The sequence below is a fragment of the Orbicella faveolata genome, unplaced genomic scaffold (genome assembly GCF_042242905.1).
Source record: "Orbicella faveolata isolate gen_17 unplaced genomic scaffold, um_ofav_v1 contig_15, whole genome shotgun sequence".
Lineage (NCBI taxonomy): Eukaryota > Metazoa > Cnidaria > Anthozoa > Scleractinia > Merulinidae > Orbicella > Orbicella faveolata.
Window position 1 is genome coordinate 7282501 of NW_028301542.1, and position 23321 is coordinate 7305821.

General features: G+C 37.9%; 1 protein-coding gene, 1 long non-coding RNA gene and 1 pseudogene across 5 annotated transcripts in view; 1 reads left to right on the top strand and 2 right to left on the bottom strand.

The window, feature by feature from the left end:
- The window catches only part of LOC149113317 (E3 ubiquitin-protein ligase TRIM45-like), a 23612-nt gene extending 7103 nt beyond the window's left edge, over nt 1-16509 (bottom strand). Inside the window, exons 1-2 of one of the 2 annotated variants that reach the window (XM_089288238.1) lie at nt 16341-16509; nt 3941-4145 (exon numbers count right to left, since the gene is read on the bottom strand). In XM_089288238.1, coding sequence (XP_089144364.1) covers nt 3941-4126 — 186 coding nt within the window. In that variant the 5' untranslated portion in view covers nt 4127-4145; nt 16341-16509. Of the gene's footprint in view, nt 1-3940; nt 4150-16340 lie in introns of both variants that reach the window. The other variant, XM_089288236.1, reaches the window with a different exon arrangement.
- LOC149113318 (uncharacterized) lies at nt 6772-14976 on the top strand. 3 transcript variants are annotated; one of them, XR_016206791.1, is made up of 4 exons: nt 6772-7573; nt 10063-10656; nt 12455-13220; nt 13545-14976. It is a non-coding gene; the product is annotated as an uncharacterized LOC149113318 (long non-coding RNA). The 3 variants fall into 3 exon arrangements; XR_016206790.1 differs by lacking the exon at nt 6772-7573 and having other exon boundaries at nt 9720-10656; nt 12455-12576; nt 13017-13220; XR_016206789.1 differs by lacking the exon at nt 6772-7573 and having other exon boundaries at nt 9720-10656.
- Nucleotides 16510-19301: 2792 nt separating the features above from the next.
- LOC149113319 (uncharacterized) lies at nt 19302-22959 on the bottom strand (annotated as a pseudogene).
- Nucleotides 22960-23321: the final 362 nt, after the last annotated feature.

Here is a 23321-nt window from a genome sequence, read left to right on the forward strand (position 1 = left end):
AATTGCAGAACTAGGTTAAATTCAACCTAAAAACTAAAAGAGTTAAAATAGATAAAACGGACTCTTGCAATGCGGTAAATATAACGGGAAAAATAGTTTGCAAAGATAAGCAGTTGAAAAAAAAAAGAAACCTACGTTTACGCTGGACAAGGTTAATAACAAAATCCCAAATCGAGGCCTTTGGAGCATTAAAGGGTTGACAAACAACAAAATCCCTGGAGGGGCCCTTAAACCATAAGCTGTAATAAGATCCCAGGCAGGGCCTTTGAGCATACCTAACACCCAAAAAGCTGACAAAATCCAAGGAAGGGCCTTTGAACTGCCTTATGGCGCGAACGCAGATTTACACAAGAGAAAGTTAATTATAACAAATTCTGTTTTTGGAGTGAAATTCTTTTCTTTTATTTAAGCCATGGGGAGCTAAAGAGAACAGTTGAGCACTCCAATAAGCCTCTTTCGTAATTAAAAACCTATCGATCTCGTCTGAGTCATTGGGGGCCTGCACCTGATCAATGCATTGGAATTCAAAATCATCCAAGGAGTGTGGAATTTTATTGAAATGTACTGCTACCTCACAAGTGGTTTTGTTTGTGAGCAGAACAGACTTGTGGTTACGAAACCTAACCCGAAAATCGGTGGTAGTTGATCCTATGTACTGTAAACGACATTTCTTGCAGGAAACTAAATAGATCACGTTTTTAGAATCACAAGAAAGCCTTGAATGAATGGTGTATTTTCTGCCCGTTTTAAAACTTAGAAATGATTTAGATTCAACAAAGAAATTTCGACAGAGATCGCATCTATTTCTTTCACATTTAAAGCAGCCATTGTTTGGCTGAATTGTTTGTCCCTCATCGGCGGTTTTAAAACGAGATGGTGCTAATAATTCTTTCAGGTTTTTTGTTCTACGGCAAGGAAAGTTTCTTAATTGCTCTGAAGAAACTTTCCTTGCCGAGAGAACAGTTGAGTACAAGGGTTATCTTGTTAATCAGGGTTATCCCTCCAAATTAGTTGACGATCAATTCTCCAAAGCCTCCACCATTTCTAGGAATGATTTACTACGGCAACGCGGAAAACAATCGAAGAAATTATTTCCATTTGTTCTCACATTTAATCCTAATTTGCCTAATGTGAGTAGCATAATTAGAAAGCATTTGTTGATTTTGCAATCCAACCCCAAATTGAAAGAACTTTTCCCTCAAGGCTCTATCATACCATCTTTTCGTAGAACAAAAAACCTGAAAGAATTATTAGCACCATCTCGTTTTAAAACCGCCGATGAGGGACAAACAATTCAGCCAAACAATGGCTGCTTTAAATGTGAAAGAAATAGATGCGATCTCTGTCGAAATTTCTTTGTTGAATCTAAATCATTTCTAAGTTTTAAAACGGGCAGAAAATACACCATTCATTCAAGGCTTTCTTGTGATTCTAAAAACGTGATCTATTTAGTTCCCTGCAAGAAATGTCGTTTACAGTACATAGAATCAACTACCACCGATTTTCGGGTTAGGTTTCGTAACCACAAGTCTGCTATGCTCACAAACAAAACCACTTGTGAGGTAGCAGTACATTTCAATAAAATTCCACACTCCTTGGATGATTTTGAATTCCAATGCATTGATCAGGTGCAGGCCCCTAATGACTCAGACGAGATCGATAGGTTTTTAATTACGAAAGAGGCTTATTGGAGTGCTCAACTGTTCTCTTTGGCTCCCCATGGCTTAAATAAAAGAAAAGAATTTCACTCCAAAAACAGAATTTGTTATAATTAACTTTCTCTTGTGTAAATCTGCGTTCGCGCCATAAGGCAGTTCAAAGGCCCTTCCTTGGATTTTGTCAGCTTTTTGGGTGTTAGGTATGCTCAAAGGCCCTGCCTGGGATCTTATTACAGCTTATGGTTTAAGGGCCCCTCCAGGGATTTTGTTGTTTGTCAACCCTTTAATGCTCCAAAGGCCTCGATTTGGGATTTTGTTATTAACCTTGTCCAGCGTAAACGTAGGTTTCTTTTTTTTTTCAACTGCTTATCTTTGCAAACTATTTTTCCCGTTATATTTACCGCATTGCAAGAGTCCGTTTTATCTATTTTAACTCTTTTAGTTTTTAGGTTGAATTTAACCTAGTTCTGCAATTATCACGCTCTATAATGTAATTTATGCACAGTATTGTATTCTTTTCGTTTGGTCTATTAATTATCACCCTGTATGACGCAATTTATAGTACAGCATTGTATTTCTCGTTTTGCATTTTCTTCCTGTATTGTATTAATCACGATGTATTAATAGCACAATATTGTATTTTTCATTTCGTTACGTAATCTCCCACACTGTAACCGTATTTAAATTTAGTTTTCGTTCTTTTTCTCTTGTAACTGATGAAGGTCAAAGACCGAAACGTTTTTCTATTAAATTTTTAACTTTTTAACTTTTTTTACCGTCAGAAGTTGTCCGTCCTTGCTTTATCAAACGTTTATATATATATATATATATATATATATATATATATATATATATATAACTGCATATATATATATAATAAACAATGGTAGCAAGACTTCAATTCATCGTTTTATTGCGACAACGCTGTTTCGTATGGTCAAAGGATGACCACACTCATTAGGCAATATCAACGAATGACCGTTAAATTTCACAAACTGGCAATTAAAAGCTAACTTTAGGTTGCTATGAGATATAAAAACAGTTGCTATGATATGGAAAAACAGATGCTATATAACATTGAAAAACTGGCAATAAAAAAATAATAATAATAAAATAAAATAAAATAATAATAAAATAAAAAAAATAATAAAATAATGATAATAATAATAAAAAGTAAAATAAGAATAAAAAATGAAGCAGTTGCTATGGGATTTAAAATCTGAAATCTCGTGTTGCTAAAAGATTGCGTTACTTGCTCACAAAGTTCTTGAGTAGGTATCTGTTTCTGTGGGGACACGCACTTGCTAGTTCGTTTCGCTTGTTCAAAGTACACAAACTCTTCTTACAGATGATCACGAATTTTTCAAAAAGACATAAATTACATTTGTTAGTAATGTTGCTATAAGGTCTGCACTGCTTAATGATTCTCCACTTGATGGTAAAAGGTTTGTTGTTGTCTTTGAGTGTCTAAATATGTTTAGATAGCTCAGTTTCATTTCTCTTGTTTTGGTGTCGAAAGGATGCTGTGTGATTCCTGTAGCGCTCTTTAAAATTTGTGGCGAGGCCCACGTATGATTCTGATGACGTTTGTGTTGTGATTGTGGCTTGGTAAACTACATTTTGTGTGAGGCATTTTGTTTTTATATCTCATAGCAACCTAAAGTTAGCTTTTAATTGCCAGTTTGTGAAATTTAACGGTCATTCGTTGATATTGCCTGATGAGTGTGGTCATCCTTTGACCATACGAAACAGCGTTGTCGCAATAAAACGATGAATTGAAGTCTTGCTACCATTGTTTATTATCTACACTGCTCCTCTCAGAGTCGAGCGCTCTATAAATTTATTCTGTTAAAGTTCAAGAAGTATATATATATATATATATATATATATATATATATATATAATAAAAAACAAATAAATAAATAAATAAAAAACGGAAACGGGAAGGTCTCGCGAGTAGCACAACCTCAGCCAATCGAAATGTTAAGTTACAAATTTGTCGTTGACATATATATATATATATATATATATATTTTTTTTTTTTTTTTTTTTTTTAAATACAATCTTCGGGTCCTTCCTTTCGATCCAGTTTTAAGGTAATTTTGTTAACCGCAAACCGTGGCATAGCTACCGGAAAGATTTAACATCAACCTGTGCAAATCATTAATCAAAAGTAAGAAGGAAGATTGTAAGAGCATTAGCAGTAAAAATCTATAAATGAAACGCTTTTCAATTACTATGAAAATATTAATATTTTGCTTCTGCCTAGCCTTCTGCCTTACCTTAATGACTCTTCTGCATTCAGGACATGTAACTTTCCGTATACGCCCATCTCCAAATGCGAGCTGCTCCAGACATTTCCTACAATATGTGTGTTGGCATGGTAACACTTTTGGCTCCTCGTATGAGTCCAAACAAATTGCGCACTCGAGGATTTTCACTAATTTCTTCTCAATGATAGAAGCCATTTCTTTTCTTCAATGAGGGCTGCCTGGAGAAAAAGATGGATTTCCTGTAGTGAAGCGATTATGGCTCAAATAGAGCCTTAGGTGTGTATTTAAAATATATATATATTGAAAAGCAAAATAAAATGGCTAAGAGCCCCAGTAAGCTGGAGGCTGACCAGTTAGCTAATTACACAGAGGAGAAAAAAAAAATTGATACGGAATCATAAAAAGGAATTAGGGGTCCGATATTTCAAGCCTTTTACTGTCTCTTGTCAAAATATGTCATTTTCCACACCCTACTTGTGACTCCGAATCGACATCCCATTTCATATTGTTATAGTTACCTACAGAATACCCTATTTCTCGGCTAAACGGCCCCATAAGGGAGTATTAGATGCAGATAGCTGGCAAGCTTTTATTTGTATTCGTGGCAAAGTTAATATAAGACACTAAACGTATTTGGAAACAATTGCAAGATTGTCAGTCATGGTGGCGGCATTGAGAGAAAAGTGATTTCACTTGTTTAATTTTTGTTTTTTTGTTTGTTTTGTGAGATAATGAAGTAGTCTCAAGAACATATCAGAGAAGAGAAGCTGACTAGGCAACGTTACGAATATACCACAAACTGATATATTCGTTTGAGAATCGTTCCTTTCTTTAGAGTAGATGGTCTCAATGAAACATTTCCAAAATGAACCCACATTAATCAATCAATACACCATTTATACATACAAACAAGCAACCTGCCAATGTAAAAGTGTCAATTTGGTCAAGAGGAGAGTCACAGCAGATTTTAATATGATTGTGAAGTCCTTTCCGGACCTGTTTCTAAATTCTGCTCTGATACATCTTTCACTTATTCTGTTGATTTACTTACAGATCAGAGAAGTTTTAAACTTTAAATGCAAACATATGAGTGCAATGGCGGACGGAACAACATCTGTTACATTGACAGACCTTGACAATCCAGCACCATTAAGTTCTTATTTGTCAAACAATTAAAAGAAAAACAAACAAAGAAGCAAAAATCAAATAAGCCATGACCATTTGTTTTTTTTTATGACAAGCTAAAACAGACCATGAAATTTAATAACGTACTAGAAAAAAAAAAGAAAAAAAAAAAAAAAAGAAAGAAAGAAAGAAAAAGAACAAGTTCTTAGTTTATTAATTTAATTAATTTTATTTTCTTCATTGGCCGTAAAAAATATTGTGTAAACAAATGTATAATTAAACAAAATCATGCTGGCCTCGTACTCAGACTATTTCTATGATTTTGTAACTAAGATGTAAACAAAGTCTCATCCTAATTAAGGTGGTCTTATTTCATTTTTTCGCTGCACTTTTGAAAAGGGTCTCTACAAATCATGAAATTAACGAAACTTCCAACAAGATTACCGCAATACTATATAGAACACCCCCTCCCCTCCATTCCCCAAAAGATAGTTTAAGCACGTGCGAAACCATCTACTCTTATAAAGTTAAACTGTATATTTTATCGCTAAGGAAAATGAAAGGTAATCTTCGACTTCAGCATCCGGCCACGCCATAAACATGACAGAGTTTCGATAAAACGCAGATTGAAATCTGGAACTGATATTTAGCACAAACGAAGTTTGTTTTGTTTACTTAAGTGCAAGAATTTATCAATACAAAAGATATACACGAAACCGTTTTTTTTTTTTTTTTTTTTTCCTGAATTGTTAATTATTTGAGAATAAAGCCGGCTGCCATTAAAAAAAAAAAGTGATCTTTGTATTATTATTCTCTTCACATTAGAACAAGAAAATCGATCGGCATGGCTGGAGAAGGTACCTTGAAATTAATGAAATGACCAGGTTTAGCAGAAATATCTGACAGAATAGTGAGCATCTGATTCAAAAGTAGACACATAGTTGGTAAAATTTCCATAATGTAACGTTTTTGTTCTGGAGGCACATTCTTCCTTCCAAGCGTGAAAGGTCTGTTCGCTATCGAAGGTTTACGAAAAAGATTATAGGGCTGTCGAATGGCCACGGAATGGCAAAAAGGCAAGACAAGCGATTTTCTTTGCGAGCCCAGCGTATTTGTGCCTTTTTAATTCGCGTTTTAAATGCGAACGCGAGACTTTCAGACTGTAACACCCTCAGATGTTATTTGGAAAAACAAGCAAATAAATCATGACTTCTAGACTTGCTCAGCCTTAAAAAAAAATAGAGACTCCGAGACAGCATAGTGAAGAAATCGAAGCTTCGAGATGCATATAACTGCTAAAAAAGGAGGCAGTGGAATCCGTTAAATTCGACGAAAATTCTGCGAGACTCATGGTTTTTGTAGGACCATTCGCCACCCCTAGGATGTGACTCAAAAACATGGCTATTTTACGAGGTTTGCGGCGCTTTTTTCCAGCAGTATCCACCGCTCGCTTTTTTTTTTTACGTACAATAATTATTTAAAGACGGAAAAACTGTGGAGGGGTCTATTCTGTCCGAATTACATATTGCTGGTTTTTAGTGTCACGCAATTCAAAATAGATCAAAATAAGAATCAAAACTGGTCAGTAGATAAAGTCCTGAATCTGGGAAATGATAGAAGGTAAATATGCAGACTCTCGCCAAAATTCTGGTCACAGCAATTTTTCTTATGCGAGATATGCGGAGAAATTTTTTACCCAAATTTATAGCGGCGCCCCATACCCATATAGGGAAGAAAAGGAAACCCATGAATTGATTTTCTCATGGTTATCATGGCTAGCGGTATTGCTCGTGGGCGCGTACGCACGACGACGACGACGACGACGACGACGACGGAGTCGCGCAAGATGGCGGTCATACTCCAGCTAATAGGTTGACAGAGACATGCACCCTCGGTTTGTAGCGGGAGAATGCCATTTTTCTTGGCGGGATTTTTAAAGAAAAACGATAGCGGAGGTTGAGCTAATATTTTAAAGACGATTTTTAAGACAGGGTTCCACTGAAGCAATAAACAGAAAGCAAGAATTAACAGGCAAAGAAGTAGCGAAGAAGATCGCGAAAAAGACTGAGCGGGCCAGCGCTGGGGAAGGAGGCGAAACAGTACTGAACAATGCCGTGAATTATAGCTAGTCAAGGGCTAGAGAAAGGAAGTGAAATAATACCGAACAATGCCGTGAACCAAAGCTAACGAGGGCTATAGAAAGGAGACGAAAGTATCCGACAAACTGATTCAGAAGACTGCCGAACTCCCCATGGCCAAGTTCAAAATTCGCGCGAACGTGATGCTGTGCAGCCGTGCAAGAAAATTCAACAGTCACCTGATTTGGTCAGGTGATGAACAAGAGAAATCAAACGTACCCGAGTGTTTTAGAGAAATTACAAAACAGTAAACGTAGCGGAAAGAAGTGGTTGATTCGTTGGTCTATCGAAAATATAACTTCAGTTCAGTCTTCACAACTTTTGGTGCAAGTTTCTGCCTGGAAGATTTACACTGGCCGAACTGAATTGCCAACTTGCGGTAAGTGACTTTTGTTGTTGCGTTTGCTATGAAAATTAACAAGCTGCCTCGGCGATAGAAGCTTATTTTCAATTGGAATCCATTAAAAGTCTTCCTTATTTGAAGCCATGCTGTAAGAGATTTTAAAAATTGCATCGTTTTAATTTCGCTCGTCTCTAAACAATAACACGTGGGTCGCTTTGGAGGTTGCTGTAAGTTGTAAACAAATTGAGTTTTCTGTCGATTTTCGTCGTCAACTTAAGCTTATAACCTCACGTCTAAAAATAAGCTGAACCAAAACCGTACTTGTAAACACGGCCGGGCGAGTTTTGAAGTTTTCTTTGAGTTAGTTAGCACTGCCGCTTCGTAGACTGCTAAAATTTCTTCTTCTGTTGTTGAAAACCAAGAAAGGTCTACAAACCATTTTAAGCCGAAGCGAACAGGATTTGCTAAATTTACTTTTGTTCCTATGTGAATATTTGCATATTGTGATTACAAAGTATGGAGATTTCCTCGTTTTGTTAGTTCGATTTATTCGGTTTGGCAAAATGCTTTTGTGAATTCCGAGGTTAATTTGGTTGAAGACTGGTAAAGCTACTGCCCATAAAATGACTGCAAAGCTTGCAAAAATACAGACTCTCAATAAAATTCAAATTTAAGCGTGAATAACTTTCAAACTTTAACACCGCAAGCTTAAACGAATTTTCTTTATCCCTCTTTTATTCGGTCACCTTTCATTGAGAAGGGATTTGCTGTTGATACTCGAGCTCAGATGTAGTGATATGCATCTTGTGTTTATAATGTAGATTTCCTCGTTTTATTTTGTTGTGTGTCCAATCAGTTCGATTTGGTGAAATGCTTATATAGTCCAAAATGTCGAGTAGACGATTATGCATGACAATCCTGTCTGCAAATAAAGCTCTGCTTTGATTTTGATTGGCTATTTCATTTTATTTGTGCCATTGCTTTTGGTTGGGGGTACATGGACCCTATTTTCTTAATAAGAGGTTATTCCCCAACACGGTATTTACACTAAGTATGGAAATGTTCCTAAAAAGTGAGATGGTACTTATTAACTCAGTAAATTGAACAGTGTAATAGAAATTCTTGCCCTGACCATTTCTCGGTAATAAGAATAACTTTTACATAGAGGATATTACACGGTGGCTCGAAGATATGAATTTTATGTTCTCGTGGCAAGAACAATATCTCACGAGTGAGCGAAGTGAACTCGTGAGATATTGTTCTTGCCACGAGAACATAAAATTCATATCTTCGAGCCAACGTGTAATGTTCTTTTTATTATATGGAGAAACCAATTCAACAAAAGCAAAAGGCGGGAATCGTGAATTCATTGAATGATACGACACTCACAAAGGTGACATACAGAAAATACACCACTTGGGTCCCGGATGAAGTGGCGTATGGAATCTACGAGTGGTTTAGTTCCCAGTAAAACACTCTTCTCCATATAATAAATACATATATACACAATTTAGTTGGAGAGAGCGTTCTCCTATCTCCACTCTCTCTCTCTCTGCTCTCTTCTTCACACTAATTTTTTATTAACTAATTTATTAAATGAGTGTCACTGACTGTTTTCTTTGTTGTGCATGTATACTTTTTTGCTCGTTGAAGAAAGTTTCAGTTTCTTTCTGGCTGTACAGTTTCCTTTCTCCTCTCCTGTACCAATTCATTTGTGATATAACTTTGTGAATACTCTATTCTCCTTAAATTTTATCTCATCAGGTTGATAGAATGCACTCTCAGAGTGTTCCATCATTGTCTTCAGTCGCTACAATTTTCCGGAAAAAAGCAACAGTTTTCTTAATTTCCTTTTACTTTGTGTTAGGACTTTTTAGCATGCCTGTAATTGGCCCATGGGCATTACGGGAGAATAATTTTCAAGTAAAGAATTACATTCATTTTAGTGTTGAATATTTTAAATTGTTATGAATTAGGCATTTCTTTTTATTTTTTATTTTTTATATTTTTTATTTTAGTCGCACGCAATGTTTTATGATTTTACCGAGGCATACCATGTAAATGTAAATAATGCACTGGAATTGGCCCATCAGAGTGTGCATTATATCGGCTTTAAACACAAACCATATATAATAAATGACTTGTATGTGAATGATATTTTTATTACAGAGAATTGGACAGGGCAAGAACTTCTTCTTCTTTTGTGAATTTATATATTAATTCCTCTCAGTGTTGTCAAAATGTCTCAGGAACCTTCATTTCTGATAATCTATTATTTTCCACCATACCTACAGCACAGAAGCTCACCAAATCCTAACTGATAACTAACATGTGTGTATCTCTAGCCTTTGCTGTGTGCTACATGTATATTCTGTTATCCTGCCTTAACTGCTAGAAACAATTTTGACAGAGCTGTTGCAACAGTTTCACTTAAATTGAATTCCAGTAACAGTGCTACATGTAGCAGTGTTGTTGAGTATGAACTTTATGGAGGATTTTAAATTTTTATTTTTTTATGATTACAGACGACAACAAACATACATGTGTATACATAACCTGATGTTGGTGTTGGTTACAAACCGTAGTTCATAATAGTTATCCTATTACAGGTAAGGGGGAAAAGTTCAGAGAGTTTAGAACATTTCTTCCCCCAGCACACCTTCTGTCTATAGGTGCAATAATTGAGAGGTTATATACATATATGAAGAGTAATGTAAAGTTACTGTATAAACTTAGCATTAAAATCTGACATTTGAACGCCTCCTTTGCTAAAATCAGTCACGATTTAATTGTTATCACTCCCTGTGAATTCATAGAGGTTCCAGAGGCAAATCACCTAATGTGGAAGTCCTGTCTTCAAGTGAGGGAAAATGACACAAAAGAGTTACAATGAAAGTAAAAAGAATTGTGAATGTTGATATGGTGTTCATTATACATCATGTAAAGGTATTTGGTGAGTGCCAAAGGCATAACATTTCATGTATTGCTTTTTCAGGGCAAATTATATAACAGTGACGTTTTAAAAGGTGTGATCAGAAAAATAATGAGTACATTGTCCAGGCAGCACCAGTTTATGGATGGCATATGCAGACAGTAAGAGGAACTGTAAGCACTACCACGTAAGTTAGTTTTATGCTTATGACTTCTTGTTCTTGGATATTGTGTCATGTCATCACAAGAATAGGTAATGAAAGATGCAATAGTTGTTGCAATATATTTTTGAAGGAAAACTTATAAGTCTGCCTATGCTGGATAACAGCCATGTGTAAACTGAATGTGAAGCAAACACTCTGTTAAAGATGGGGCAACCCTAAAACCCAGAAACCGGAATCCGGAATCCGGAATCTAGAACCAAAAACTGGAATCCAGAAACTGGAAACCGGAATCCACAAATCAAAGAAAATAAGTTCTTCAATTACGCGAAAATTGTTTTGCTTAGCTTTTTGACTGCAAAAAGTAAGCTGCCAAGTAAAAAGGACCTCAAACTTAACCTTTTTTGAAACAAAAATTCCCTGTCTGTTGAAATCGTGCAACTATTATTTTTAGTGAGGGCTATGATTATGAGAATCTCAGTAAAGTGCATCTTAATTTTATTCCAAGCACCTTGAGAGTGTCTAAAATAAGCTTGCTGGTAATTGCCATTTTGTTTAATAAGTGATCTTCAATTTACCAGGAGTATAAATTTATCCTTTATGTCTAGTGGATACTGAACAAGATAGAAAATGTCATAGAGAACAGGATATCCGTCAGTGACAGCCCCCTGTACATTGACAGTCACGCCCCCACTTTCGAAGTGCAAAAGCTAACCCATCTGGTCTAAATATGAAATTTGATTTTTCCAACAGATACGAGACCAATTCCAGATTAACACAATTTCCACACTGATACTGTGACAAATCAGCCTTTCATGTTCTTGGCGGCCATCATATTAAAACAATTTGTAGAAATGTTGCACACTTACTTCCGTCTGCTTCTCACCTGCTAACAGATCAGACCACATGTTGTTAAAAGATGCTAAAAGACTGCCAGAAACTCACTGCAATAGCCTATAATAGCTTGTTGTTAACGTGCTGCTCACCAGTCTTCTCAGAGCAATTTGATCTAGACAAGAAGTGGGCTCTCACTAGGGCCAGCTTGAATAAAAGATGGGTAACTTAGCCTATGAGCAGGCTCTTGTGTTTGGGCTGGGGACGCGAGTGACAAAGCCGCATGAAGGCTCTTGGTCACATGCCAATGCAGAAAAACACTAGACACCTATTTAGCCTGCTCAGATACTAGAAACAGATACTAGAGCCTGCTTGCAGGCTATGAGTAACTCTATCCACCCAAAAAATCAGTAACCCTGACTGGATAGTGATGTACCCAATGGATAGCTTTATGCAGCTTTTGAACAACCGGGCCAGATATATAGCTAAGGGTTGTTCAGAACTAGTCAATAATTTTTTAGCAATTACAGTCTGGGACTGAAGTAAAGCCAAGAAAATAAATAACAACAAAATAATTTTTGCTCATATTTATTTATTAGACATTGCTGAAGTGAATTATTTCTATCATCATTCATAATATCTGGATTCCAGACTCTGGTTTTTGGTTCCGGATTCTGGATTCCAGATTCTGGATTCCGGATTTCAGTTTCCAAATTCAGTGTTTTAGGGTTGCCCCAGATGATGTATGTGCATATGTTAATCTTGAATAATCTGAAATTTCAGAGAGTTTAAAAATATCATATCATATCTGTGATGGTTCTGAGGTGGAGGGCTGTTACATGTACATGTAAATGTCTCATGCAGGATTTTTCACTCGTTATGATTCAGGAGCAAATAGTTTCTGTATCTGTTGATGTCCAACAATCTACACCAATATTTTAACCTAATAATGTACAGTGTATATTAATTAACCAAATTATGCTGTTTTTAGTTGACCAGTGCTACTACATAGTAATGTGATGTTGAAGTGCACAAATTTACAAACACACCCAGTGCCAACTTGTCAAATATATGAACTGGCCAGACATTGTAGATTACAAAATTCTCTGAAAGGTAAGATGTTTCTTAAACATTATTTTGTAATTAATGATTTCTCAGACATTGTTTTCTTCAAGAAAAGATTCATACCCCACATGGAGGTTTTTTCTCTATTAGAGCTCTTGATTCCTGATACTTTAATTTGGAATTTCTAAAGACTGGCCATGAATGGGTGTTGGGTGTGAATATCTTCTGAAACTGCACATTCATTCATTGAGTAAGCAAGAACATCAGTATTTATCCTGACAAACTCTGATTTTCTTCTGGAAGCTTAACTCATGTACAGTTGTACAGTTATATGTACAACGAAACAGCCTGGATGACCCTGTGATTGGGACTGTGCACATTGTTGTAACCCTCAATGTTCCAGTTTCTTGTTTGAAGCACATTGCATTTGTTCTTGAAAGCAAGTGGCGAAGTTCATAACAGTTATGTAAGTTTGCTTTGTATTTCAGGGCAGAGCCTGCCACAGTGAAAGCTGGAGTACCAACCCCTAGCATTTGATTCACTACTAACACTCAGTAAACAACTAACAATGAAGTACACTGTATATCAAAGAAAGGAATCACATGCCTGTTCCTGTCCGTCAATATATGAACAGTTTACAGATGGGGAGCCTGTATTAAAACATCAAAGATTTTTCAAGCAACCATGGCCTGGTGAGATATTTCTGAGGAAATATAAATTTAAGGTCCTTATGATTGCTTATAGGCATTGATTTTTATTGTAAACAATATCTTACTGAGTGGATTTTTCTTGTGTACTAATTGTTGTAGAACACAGAGATCACTGTTATGACAGAGATATTAATTTGTGAAAAGTTCTATAAACAAATGCATCTGGGAACAAATTAATTTATTATGGATGCAGCTTCTGAGAGATCCCCAATATTAATGGAACATACACTGTTCATACATGTAAAAGAGTTCAGTAATTCATTACTTATGATTGTAATGCTATGTTTGGTTTCTCTGTATTTACAGACAACTTGATGGGATTATAAATTCTGCACCAAGTTCATTGAATAAACTGACTTGGAGGTTCAGTTCTGCAACCCATCCTGTTTGTAGTAATATCATAGCTGCAACATTGCGACAGATACACTGCATTACATTATTAAGAAACACATATTAACTAATTATTTTTAAGTGCCTTTTAAATTAATCAGTTTTTCTTAGAGATAATTTACTCATGGTTTATTTACATAATTGGCTTTTTGGCTTTAAAATGATATTTATTGAGCTTTTAAATCAATTTTGTGATAATCTGCATTGGACATGGCATAAATTGATATTTTGCCAACACGAAATGGAGAACTGGGTCTTAAGCAGAGTTGCAGGATTAGCATTTTTGTAGAAAGAAAGGGTTGAGAAATTTGTGACATTCTACAGACAGCCTTGCCATTCACAATGTCCGATAAGGTTAATTTGTTCCATTCTGTTGTAGAAATAGTGTTCTCTAATTTATAAATTATTTCAATCTGTTGTTTAAATGATTGCCTTATAACCCCATGTCTGGCTTTGGTGCATGTAGGATATTGATGTATTTTTCATCCATTTTGCTGTAAATTATCTTAATTGATGCATCAATCAAAACATATCTTGGATATGCTGGGCTCTTCTGACAAATGTACCTCTGCCTGATAACCTTGGAGTGCATTTGGTTGTGTAGTGCAGACAAAATACATGTATATAATATAACTTCCTCTTAGCTTACTGATAATTCTTGGTATAATTTAATCATAGCAAAATTAATTAATGGAACCCAATAACAGCTCTTGCAGTCCACAATGCCAGTCGAGAAAAAGAACAAATCACATTGAAATTGAATAATAAAATTATTATTAGAAGCCTATGCAAGTATTCATGATCAGCAAAAAAATATATATATCGTAATTACCATTCATGTGAGGGTGATTTTGCTTATTGCAAACCCTTCCAGCAGGAGGAGACTCCATACAATAGTGAAGATGGCTAAATGTATCTTTGGGGACAAGTTAGAAAACAAAACTTTCCAACTTTTCACATATGTATGCTGTTTTGGTATTTTTGTGAGATTTCATTTGGTAGAGATTCAGGGACTGAGTATGTTGTAACCACTGCATTTCAATCAGTCTCCACAACAAAAAAATGTTTAAACTTCTTTTGTGTGGGAGTCCCCACGTTAGCTTAGAAAGAATATAATGATTAATAACAATGCCTTGTCTTTCTGAATAAGGTAGGAAAGAACAAGAAATGCCACCAAAAAGCACAGAAGACAGTTCTGTTATGTGATCAAGATTTTTGGTTTGCTTCCAAGAAATCCTTGAGATCATGGCTCTATATTTCATAATCACACCATCTTACACCTCGATCTGCTGATGTAATACTAGTTCCGGCTGAAACTATTAAATCATTCGCAATTTACCTCATACAAGTTGGATTATGTTCATTAGTAACAACATTCCGAAAAATAACTGAGGAGCTCCGCTTTTAGGCTGGCCTAAATCTATATATTAGAGATTTGTATGGAGACGCCATTCTGGTGCCCATCCGTATGGGCACCAACATGGCGGCCGGAAACTAACAGAAACATCTGTCACTGAGTTTCGCTACAAAAGCGTGAATTTATCCCTCGAGGAACTCTAAAACATTAAAATAATACTTTTTCTAAGACATGAACCGTTTAGATAGCCAAGTTCTCTGAAATAAGTCACTCTTTTAACCATCATGACAGCTCTCTTGGCCGTCATGTAAATACCGTGTCACGCAAAAGCTTAGAAATTCAAGCGTAGTTTATCACAAAACCAGGAACCCATTCGGAGCGAAAATTTGTATGAATATTAGTTTTCAGCTGCTCTCATACATCATTTAAGTAAAATCTCAGGAAGATCAATAGATTTTAGTGACGTCATGTGAAAACCAGCTATTATATAAGAATCATCTTCTATCGCATAAGCTGCTTGTCAAACTGATATACCGAATTTTACAGCATTCAGGGATGAAACTGAAAAACCTTGACATCTCAAAATTCACAGTTTTACCTTGCATAGCATTGATCAAGGGTCGTCAAGTAATAGCACAGTGAAACGTAAGCTTCAGTGTAGAATCGTACGAAGCTTCCTTCGCAGCTGTCGTTTGGGGACGTCACGCAACGGTTGTTACCTTAACAACCGCATTCATTTCGTTTTGTTTCGACCGTAACAGTTGCTGTTTGCTCTAAACGCTACAAAATCGCTTCAATTCGTGAACTTAAGTGGATGCCTGTTGGTACGTATAATAATGTTTATCAACAACATTCTCCGATCAGACGTACTTTATTTGATGTCTCTAGATCTGGCGTTCGTCAAATCAAAAGGCGACTAACGCCTGGGACACAATAAGACACATATTTTGATTGCTGTATTCCGTGAATTTTGGCTACCACTTACTCAGGAATAGGTGACAAGGCCGTGATTAACTAAAAGAAGCGAAGGAATGCCGTTTAAGTTTCAGGAAAGGGAACATTGCGCGATGACCTCAACCGATTGTGCTATGCAAATTTTGTGGAAAACACAAGCATCGTTGGGTAAATTAAACCCCATAAGAATTTTTCCCGAGCATTATGTTCAACGCCCAGTCTGTTCTTTTATAAAATATTAGATTTATAATACTGTTACAGTATTAAAAAGTGGTCTTGCAAAGCCACATTGCGTGGTCATTATATAATCTGACTCGTTACCATATATTACATGATCGCCTGATCATTTCTCGCGTGATTTAGCAAAGTAGCTCACTTCGTTCTTAAATAACTGTACTTACCTTAATTTCTCGCCGACAGTAGGTCTGAACTTTACATAAAAGATAGAATTATTTGGACGACCGCGAATTCACTGCACGTACGAATAAAGGAAGCAAGTCAGACAAAATCGCACACCAAGAATGTCCTAGAAAGTTATGCGACATGCTTGAATGGAGCTTTTGGTGCGCCCAATTTACGCATGCTCAAAAGGCACTGGATATAACCCCTTAAAAAATAAAATTAGAAATCACTTTTATTGGGGGACTGGGCATTAGTGACAAAAAAAAGGCGTGTCAAAGTAAATGAGATGTTTAAAAATACTGCGGGTACAGATCTTTAGTTACTATCCTTTTGAGCTATCTAGGTCTATTCAAGTTAAATGCTGCAAGATCTTATAAACTGGTGCCATTTTTCAGGAAAAGAAGAGTGGTGTGATCGAGCAAAATCGTTTATGTTGGGCTTTCTCGTTGTGACCATACAAGCTAGTCAAAACTACATAAAACAGAAATGCCACAAACAGCTTACTTGTTAGGGTTTCAAGCAAAGTTTTCCGGCTAATTTATTCTTAACTACAACTAGGAAACATTACTTTGCAAAGAAATACTCGACTAAAGGTTCTCCAATAACTACACGGGTAGCATGCACTTCACTTGTACAAAATCGTCCAAAATGTGCCTTACGTGTTGGATTATTTTAATTATTAACAACAACTGCAAAACTGTACTCAGTTCTTAGGCCTAGTCGTTAAAAAAAATGGCAGGTCAAGGTGTATTGAACATAAAAATTAAACTACGATTTGCTAGCCTGGGAGCAGGCTCACATTAGGGAGCACACGTGCGAGCGGAAAAAAGCGAATTTAAAAGTGAAGCGCTCCGACGGGGAGGAGTCTGGTGAGGAGGCACGAAGAAAGTGACTTTCTCGCGGCTTCGCCGCTCACGTGCGCACCCGCGCCACTCGCCCTCAATACCCAAACGTGAGTCTGCTCGCAGGCTAGGATTTGCCGGCAAGTTTGTGGCGCTGTGACATTGGCAAAACACGTCGGATTTAAACCATTTTTGAACAGAGCTTTCAGGTCCCGAGTGATGTTCGCTCTTTATTAGGTATCGGACAAATTCGTTCTCAGTTCGGAAAATATCAGATCTTTTTGTACTCAAGAAACGTGTACACGAAAGGTGTAACAACCCTACAGCTTAAGAAGTTGATCGCCATGAGACGCCAAAAAAGACATGGCAGCCAATAGGTACTTTCTTGCAAAGATTTAAGAGGTGAGTTATCTGATATCTTTGTTTCTCATTTTTTTATTGTTGATAGTGGTAGGGCTCTATCTTTCAAGGTTGAGTACAGTTTTACAATATAAGAAAGCGGCTTATTGTACACCTAGGTTTTCGGACTGCAGACTGCAGACCGCGGACAGGGGATAAAATGCAGACTGACGGTAAAATGTAGGCTGTAGACCAGGAGTAAAATGAAGACTGCAACGATATGTTTTTAAGAAGTTTGTAGTTTGCAGTCTGCATTTTATCTCTGGTCTGCAGTCTGCATTTTACCCTCAGTCCATACTCCGATCCACTTAAGTGTTGGGTGTTAAAGTTCAAAATATTGGGTGTGACAGGTCACAGGTTACAATCTAGTTGTAATTTATAACAACTCATGTGGCTCTTATGTAAGTTTCGGTAATTTAAAATAATATTGAATAATAACAATAATGATCATGATAATGATAATGATAATAATAATAACAATAATAATCATCATTATTATTATTGTTATTTATTTGTTTATTTATTTACTCGCGTGTTTATTCTGTTTGCAAAACGCTAATATGGTTACAATTTATTGGTTCTTTTACAAGAGACATGCAGTATATGGCTTCACGAACTAATATCTTGTTCCTAGTGCTCCTCGGCCCCTCTAAAGTGGGCAGAATCCGCTGAGCAACATGAGTGCAGGCGCAGGGCTACTTGAAGGGTGAAAATCTTTGTTCCCGCACAGCAGATTTGTATCACGAACATTCGAAGGGAATGCTTGCCAGATAAAAGCGATTGACTAGCGTCGACCATCGCTTGAAAAAGTCAATCCACGAAAAACAAAAAAAAATGTGGGGGGAACCGCCTAGTTGGTTTTCCTACTTAATTTTCATTATCACACCATCATAAAATCACTGCTGATCAGCAATTCAATAGAAAAAGTTCATGCAAGTTGGCATGCACGGCATGTGAAATGTGTCCAATGCATGAAAACCCCGCCTGTTTTCGTATAGATCGATTTATTTAGTGCATTTCAGTACAGAGTAAATGATACACTGCATAAATTGTAGCATCTTCAGAACATAAAGGAAAAAGAGTCTACTCCCATATACTTAAGCTGGAGAAATATTTTAATTACAGAGTAACATTTCAGTAGAACAGTTCACGGGTTTCTTCCTGTGTTCTTCAAACGATACTTATAAAACCTGCGAAAGGTCAGGTCTGTAAAAAAAAGCTTCATCTACCTCGTGTTTGCCTTTTAGACTCGAATTCGTTGCCTCCCGCGGTATTTGCAGTTCTATTTTTTTTTTTTTTTAAAGTCTATTTCCTGTCGTTCGGTCAGAGATCACAGCGAGATGTAAACGAGCAAAATTCCTAGTTGAACTTACGTTGGGTTGAGGGGAGGACATTCAGTTGACGTTCAGCGGGAAACACACTCAATATTCTTTTAATTAAACCGCTTGAGCAAGATTTTCGTTGAAATCCGACGAATTCCGGCCCAAAAGAGTGCCGAAACAACGTCTGTTTTCATGACAACCACCAACGTGAATTGACACGTTGCGGAAAACGTAAAATATAGAAGCAAAATGCGAGGCATAAGGAAGAAATAATCTGTTTCTTTTTTTCGTGAAACTAGAATGATTAAGTTTGCCAAAAATGCCCTTTCCCGAAAAAAAGGAAAGAAGCAAAAACAAAACAAACAATTTTATATAGATATATATATATATATATCTATTTTGTTTTTTGTTTTTTTTTTGGCTATCGAGCTCCTTAATGAAGCAGTATACTAAGTTCCATTGTGAAACAGCATTGAAACAGAACAACATTTTGTAATTCAACTTTTCCCCTTTATTTACCCTTAGCAATTTGAACTGGCGCATGAAAAGTACAATCGTCCCTTTACGTTACAGGTCGGGTGAATATATAAATCAAATCGAAAGAAATAAACTATTAAAACCTATTTCAACAGTGTTTACATAATGGCTCCCTCCTGGGTTTCAACGTCAATATCAATGTTCTTAAAGTCACAAAAGGCTTTCCTTCTAGCTCTTGAACCTCTTAGGCAGATTAGTGCGGATCTTAGTAAAGCGAAGGATGTCCTTGCTCTTATCCAGGAGATTGTTTTAGCATAATGTTCTCCTTTCTTGATGGAGATCAGCTGCGCCAGTCTGGAATGGTATTGCAAGCACTCGTTTCCCATGCCGCCTGTTGACGTGAAAATAAGGGGTGTAAAAGTTCCTTGTTCGATATCCAAAACCCTCCTCGCGTAAAGGCGCTTCTTCTCGTTCTCATGATTGCGGTATATCTGTTGGAGCTCTAGGTCCCTATACGAATCAGCATTAGGGTGACAAACCCTCACGTCAAAGAATGCTGATCGTTGGTTCTCCCAGAACCCGCGCGCATGAATATCTAATCTCGCATCTGGAGCTCGATTAGAACCTCTTCCCAGCTGTTCACCCGAGATGTCTTGCAGGACAGGCTCAATCTCAACATCGGTACAAACCATATTCAGGAGTTCGGCTTCTAAGTCCCTCAGCTCATTGTGACGTTGGGTAACGAACCCACCTCTCTTGCATATCATTGCGTGGTCCACTGTAAAAGCATCACCGCATACACAGGTGGAGGGGATATCATCAACCGGCCAATCGTAGCGCAGTTTGATTGCATCGCGGAACTCTCTCATTTAGGTTGAAACCCATTTCACGGAGGGGGAGTACCGTCAACCAAACAGATGACCCTTTTTCCGCAGCAAGGTCAAGTGCCCGTTGGTCTTTCTGTGGGGCTACCCCTCTGATATGCTCTGCCCTGTCTTGGAGCGCCGTTGCTCTCTCACTCCTCCTTGCCTGTTGTAGTGTCTTGACCAAAGAATCATCCGACATCTGATGGGATTGAGCCACGATCTGTTGGACCAGCGGGATGGTAACTTTGACGGAGGAGGATTGCTCAAGATTTGCGTCAAGACACGGGTTTGTCATGCCAAGCCCCCCTAGACGGACTGGCAGTGCTAGAATGTCCCTGTCCAGCCGAGTGCACCTATGCTCCGTAATTGCAGGGATGAGCACCTTAGATATGGCATTCTCCAAAGGCTCCAATAATTCTTGAATATCAGGCAAAGTTCTCAAAAAATAGGTCCATCGGTGCTTGAGGCCCAAGGTGTAAGCAGCATAACACGCTGGAGGCTATGAAAGAGCAAACTCTGCCAGCTTGGTAATCTCGCTGACCCAGTTGGTCACCTTCTCGCTAACGTATTCCTCTAGATATTCCCGCGAACCTATCAGCGCACCCAGATGTTTTTGTCCCTCTACCGTCACATTGACAGCCGTGTCCTTGAACACTTCTTTCACGCTTGCCTCTTTATCTGGCTTTGAGATAATCCAACATTTCTTGGGGTTGGGAAAATAGCCAAAGACTGGGCCAAGGCTGTTGAGGACATCCCACCATTTCTTGATTTCCAGTACAGAGCCAGCTCCAAAGGCATCGTCAGCAAACCAGCACTGTTTAGTACTGGACGCCGCCTGCAGGCTTGTGATCAGCGGCTGCACACTTAAGGCGTAGAGGGCCATAGCAAGTGGGTCACCCTGTGTTGTTCCTTCAGCTGACATGATCTCTTTGCCGCCGGTAATAAACAAGCGTGCCGACTTCCTGTAAGTATTGATGGCATATGCTGCAATTACAGGGCAGAGAACCCGGATATTATGCAGTGAAGTTGCTCTGTTAAGTGCATTGAATGCATTAGAAGCATCGATGAGCAGTACCGCGTCCGTGTCATCTGCTTCAAATATGGCATGCATAGCATGTATAGCAGCCTCGCTGCCGGACGTTTGACCTGCGCATAGCTGGAGTGAACCACTCGCCTCAACCACGTCTCCCTTAGAAACGTTCATTACACACTTTCCAATAATCCTTCGTATCACCTCGCGGACCCTATAGGCCTCACTGCACCTTCACCTTTATCCAGGGGAATCAATCGGCTTGCCACCAGTGGCTCTATGGTTGCAGGGTCGATATAAGTTGTACATAGAGTCCTTGTCATTGTGGCTATCGCCTCGCATAATTTTGTAGACGACTGTTTAAAGGATTTGCAAGCCATCATTCTTCTAAAACCATTAGCGTCAACCCCGCATGGTCCCCCTGATCCCTTTGTTCTTAACGCGGCCTCCCTTATCATCTCACCATTTATCTCTGAGTACACCGATTCAGGGATATCATCATTAATCGGCCCGGAGAGAAGTGAGCCCAACGTTGTTGGTTGCGGGTTTGGATGTTTCTCTTTCAACTGGGCCATGACGTCATCCGTTAGCTCCAGCACGCACCCTGTTGATGTTTCGCTAAGGAAACGCAGCGCTGAATTGATTTGTCCTTCGAGCACAAGCTTAGCAAATATCTTGGATTTTTCCGGTTGATCAAGTCTTAAGCTTTCCAATACGCCCCTGAAGCATTCTACCTTCGCGTAGCAACTTGCTGATTTCCCCTTCCTTCCAGAGCGCAAGGCGCTTAGATAGGAAATCCTGATGGTCTTTTGTCTTAGATTTCGGGCTTGGCTTTTGAAGTGCAACAGCCAAAAGGACAAAGGCTGCTTTCAAGGATATGTGCTGTTGATCAGAGTTGCTATTCCAGTCATTAATGTGCGATGTAACCTGATCAATAAATTCCTTTCCGGTTTTACCATATGGCACCAGAAAAATATTCTTTCTCCATGTAACAATCTCATTGTAAGCATCTGTTATGATGGAGGTTGGTATAACAATGAGACTGCCATCACTCCGTATGCCCCAAGTGATCATTGATGGCTTATCAACAACATTGTGCTCTGGCAGACACCTCAGTACACTCACATTGTCTAGATCGTTCTGCTCTATCTGCTTCATTAACTCTGCGCCTCCTGGGATTTCCGTACTGGTACTGGTCATATTCAAATCGCTCGCTATTTCTTGTGAATTAGCATATCGTGATTCATCACTTCCAGCATCTTGAAAATCCAAAGTAAATAAATCTGCGCTGTCTGAATGATCAATATTGGAAGCAGACTGAGTTCCGACGCCAAACATAGATTCATCAATTCCTGACATCGCCCTCGAGTCACCCGAGGTGTTGTCCACTGGCCTTTCTTGAATTTTTTCAAGTCTTGATGCTTGGTCCCGCAAATTTTGAGGTTTTAGTCTAAGGTCTCCATATCCTTTAGCGTCCCATAGGTTTTTCATAATCTCTATGTATCCCTTTTTCCTTCCATTCCCATTAACTGGGGCTTCGCTGGATGTTATTAGCTCCTGTGCCTTTCTTTTGCATTCAAGCAGGTCCTCGTTCATTTGGTCCGTCCACTTCACCTTCGATTTTCTGGACGTCTTGTGATGGCTGTATGCTTCGCGGTATTTTCGTCTAGGCTAAGTCTTATGCCGTGTATTCTGGACCAAAACCCCCAATAAAATCTAATAAATTCTCCGGTAGGTACATATTGAGGGTTAAACGTTTAAAAAGGATAAAAAGAATAAACTGATGTTAAGAAGTAGCGGAGCAAGCCGTGGCACGTCCGTCCGTCCGCTCCGTCTATAATCATAATCATAATCATAATCATAATCATAATCATAATCATAATCATAATCATAATCATAATCATAATCATAATCATAATCATAATCATAATCATAAGCGTAAGCGTAAGCAAAAGCAAAAGCATAAGCATAAGCATAAGCATAAGCATAAGCATAAGCATAAGCATAAGCATAAGCATAAGCATAAGCATAAGCATAAGCATAA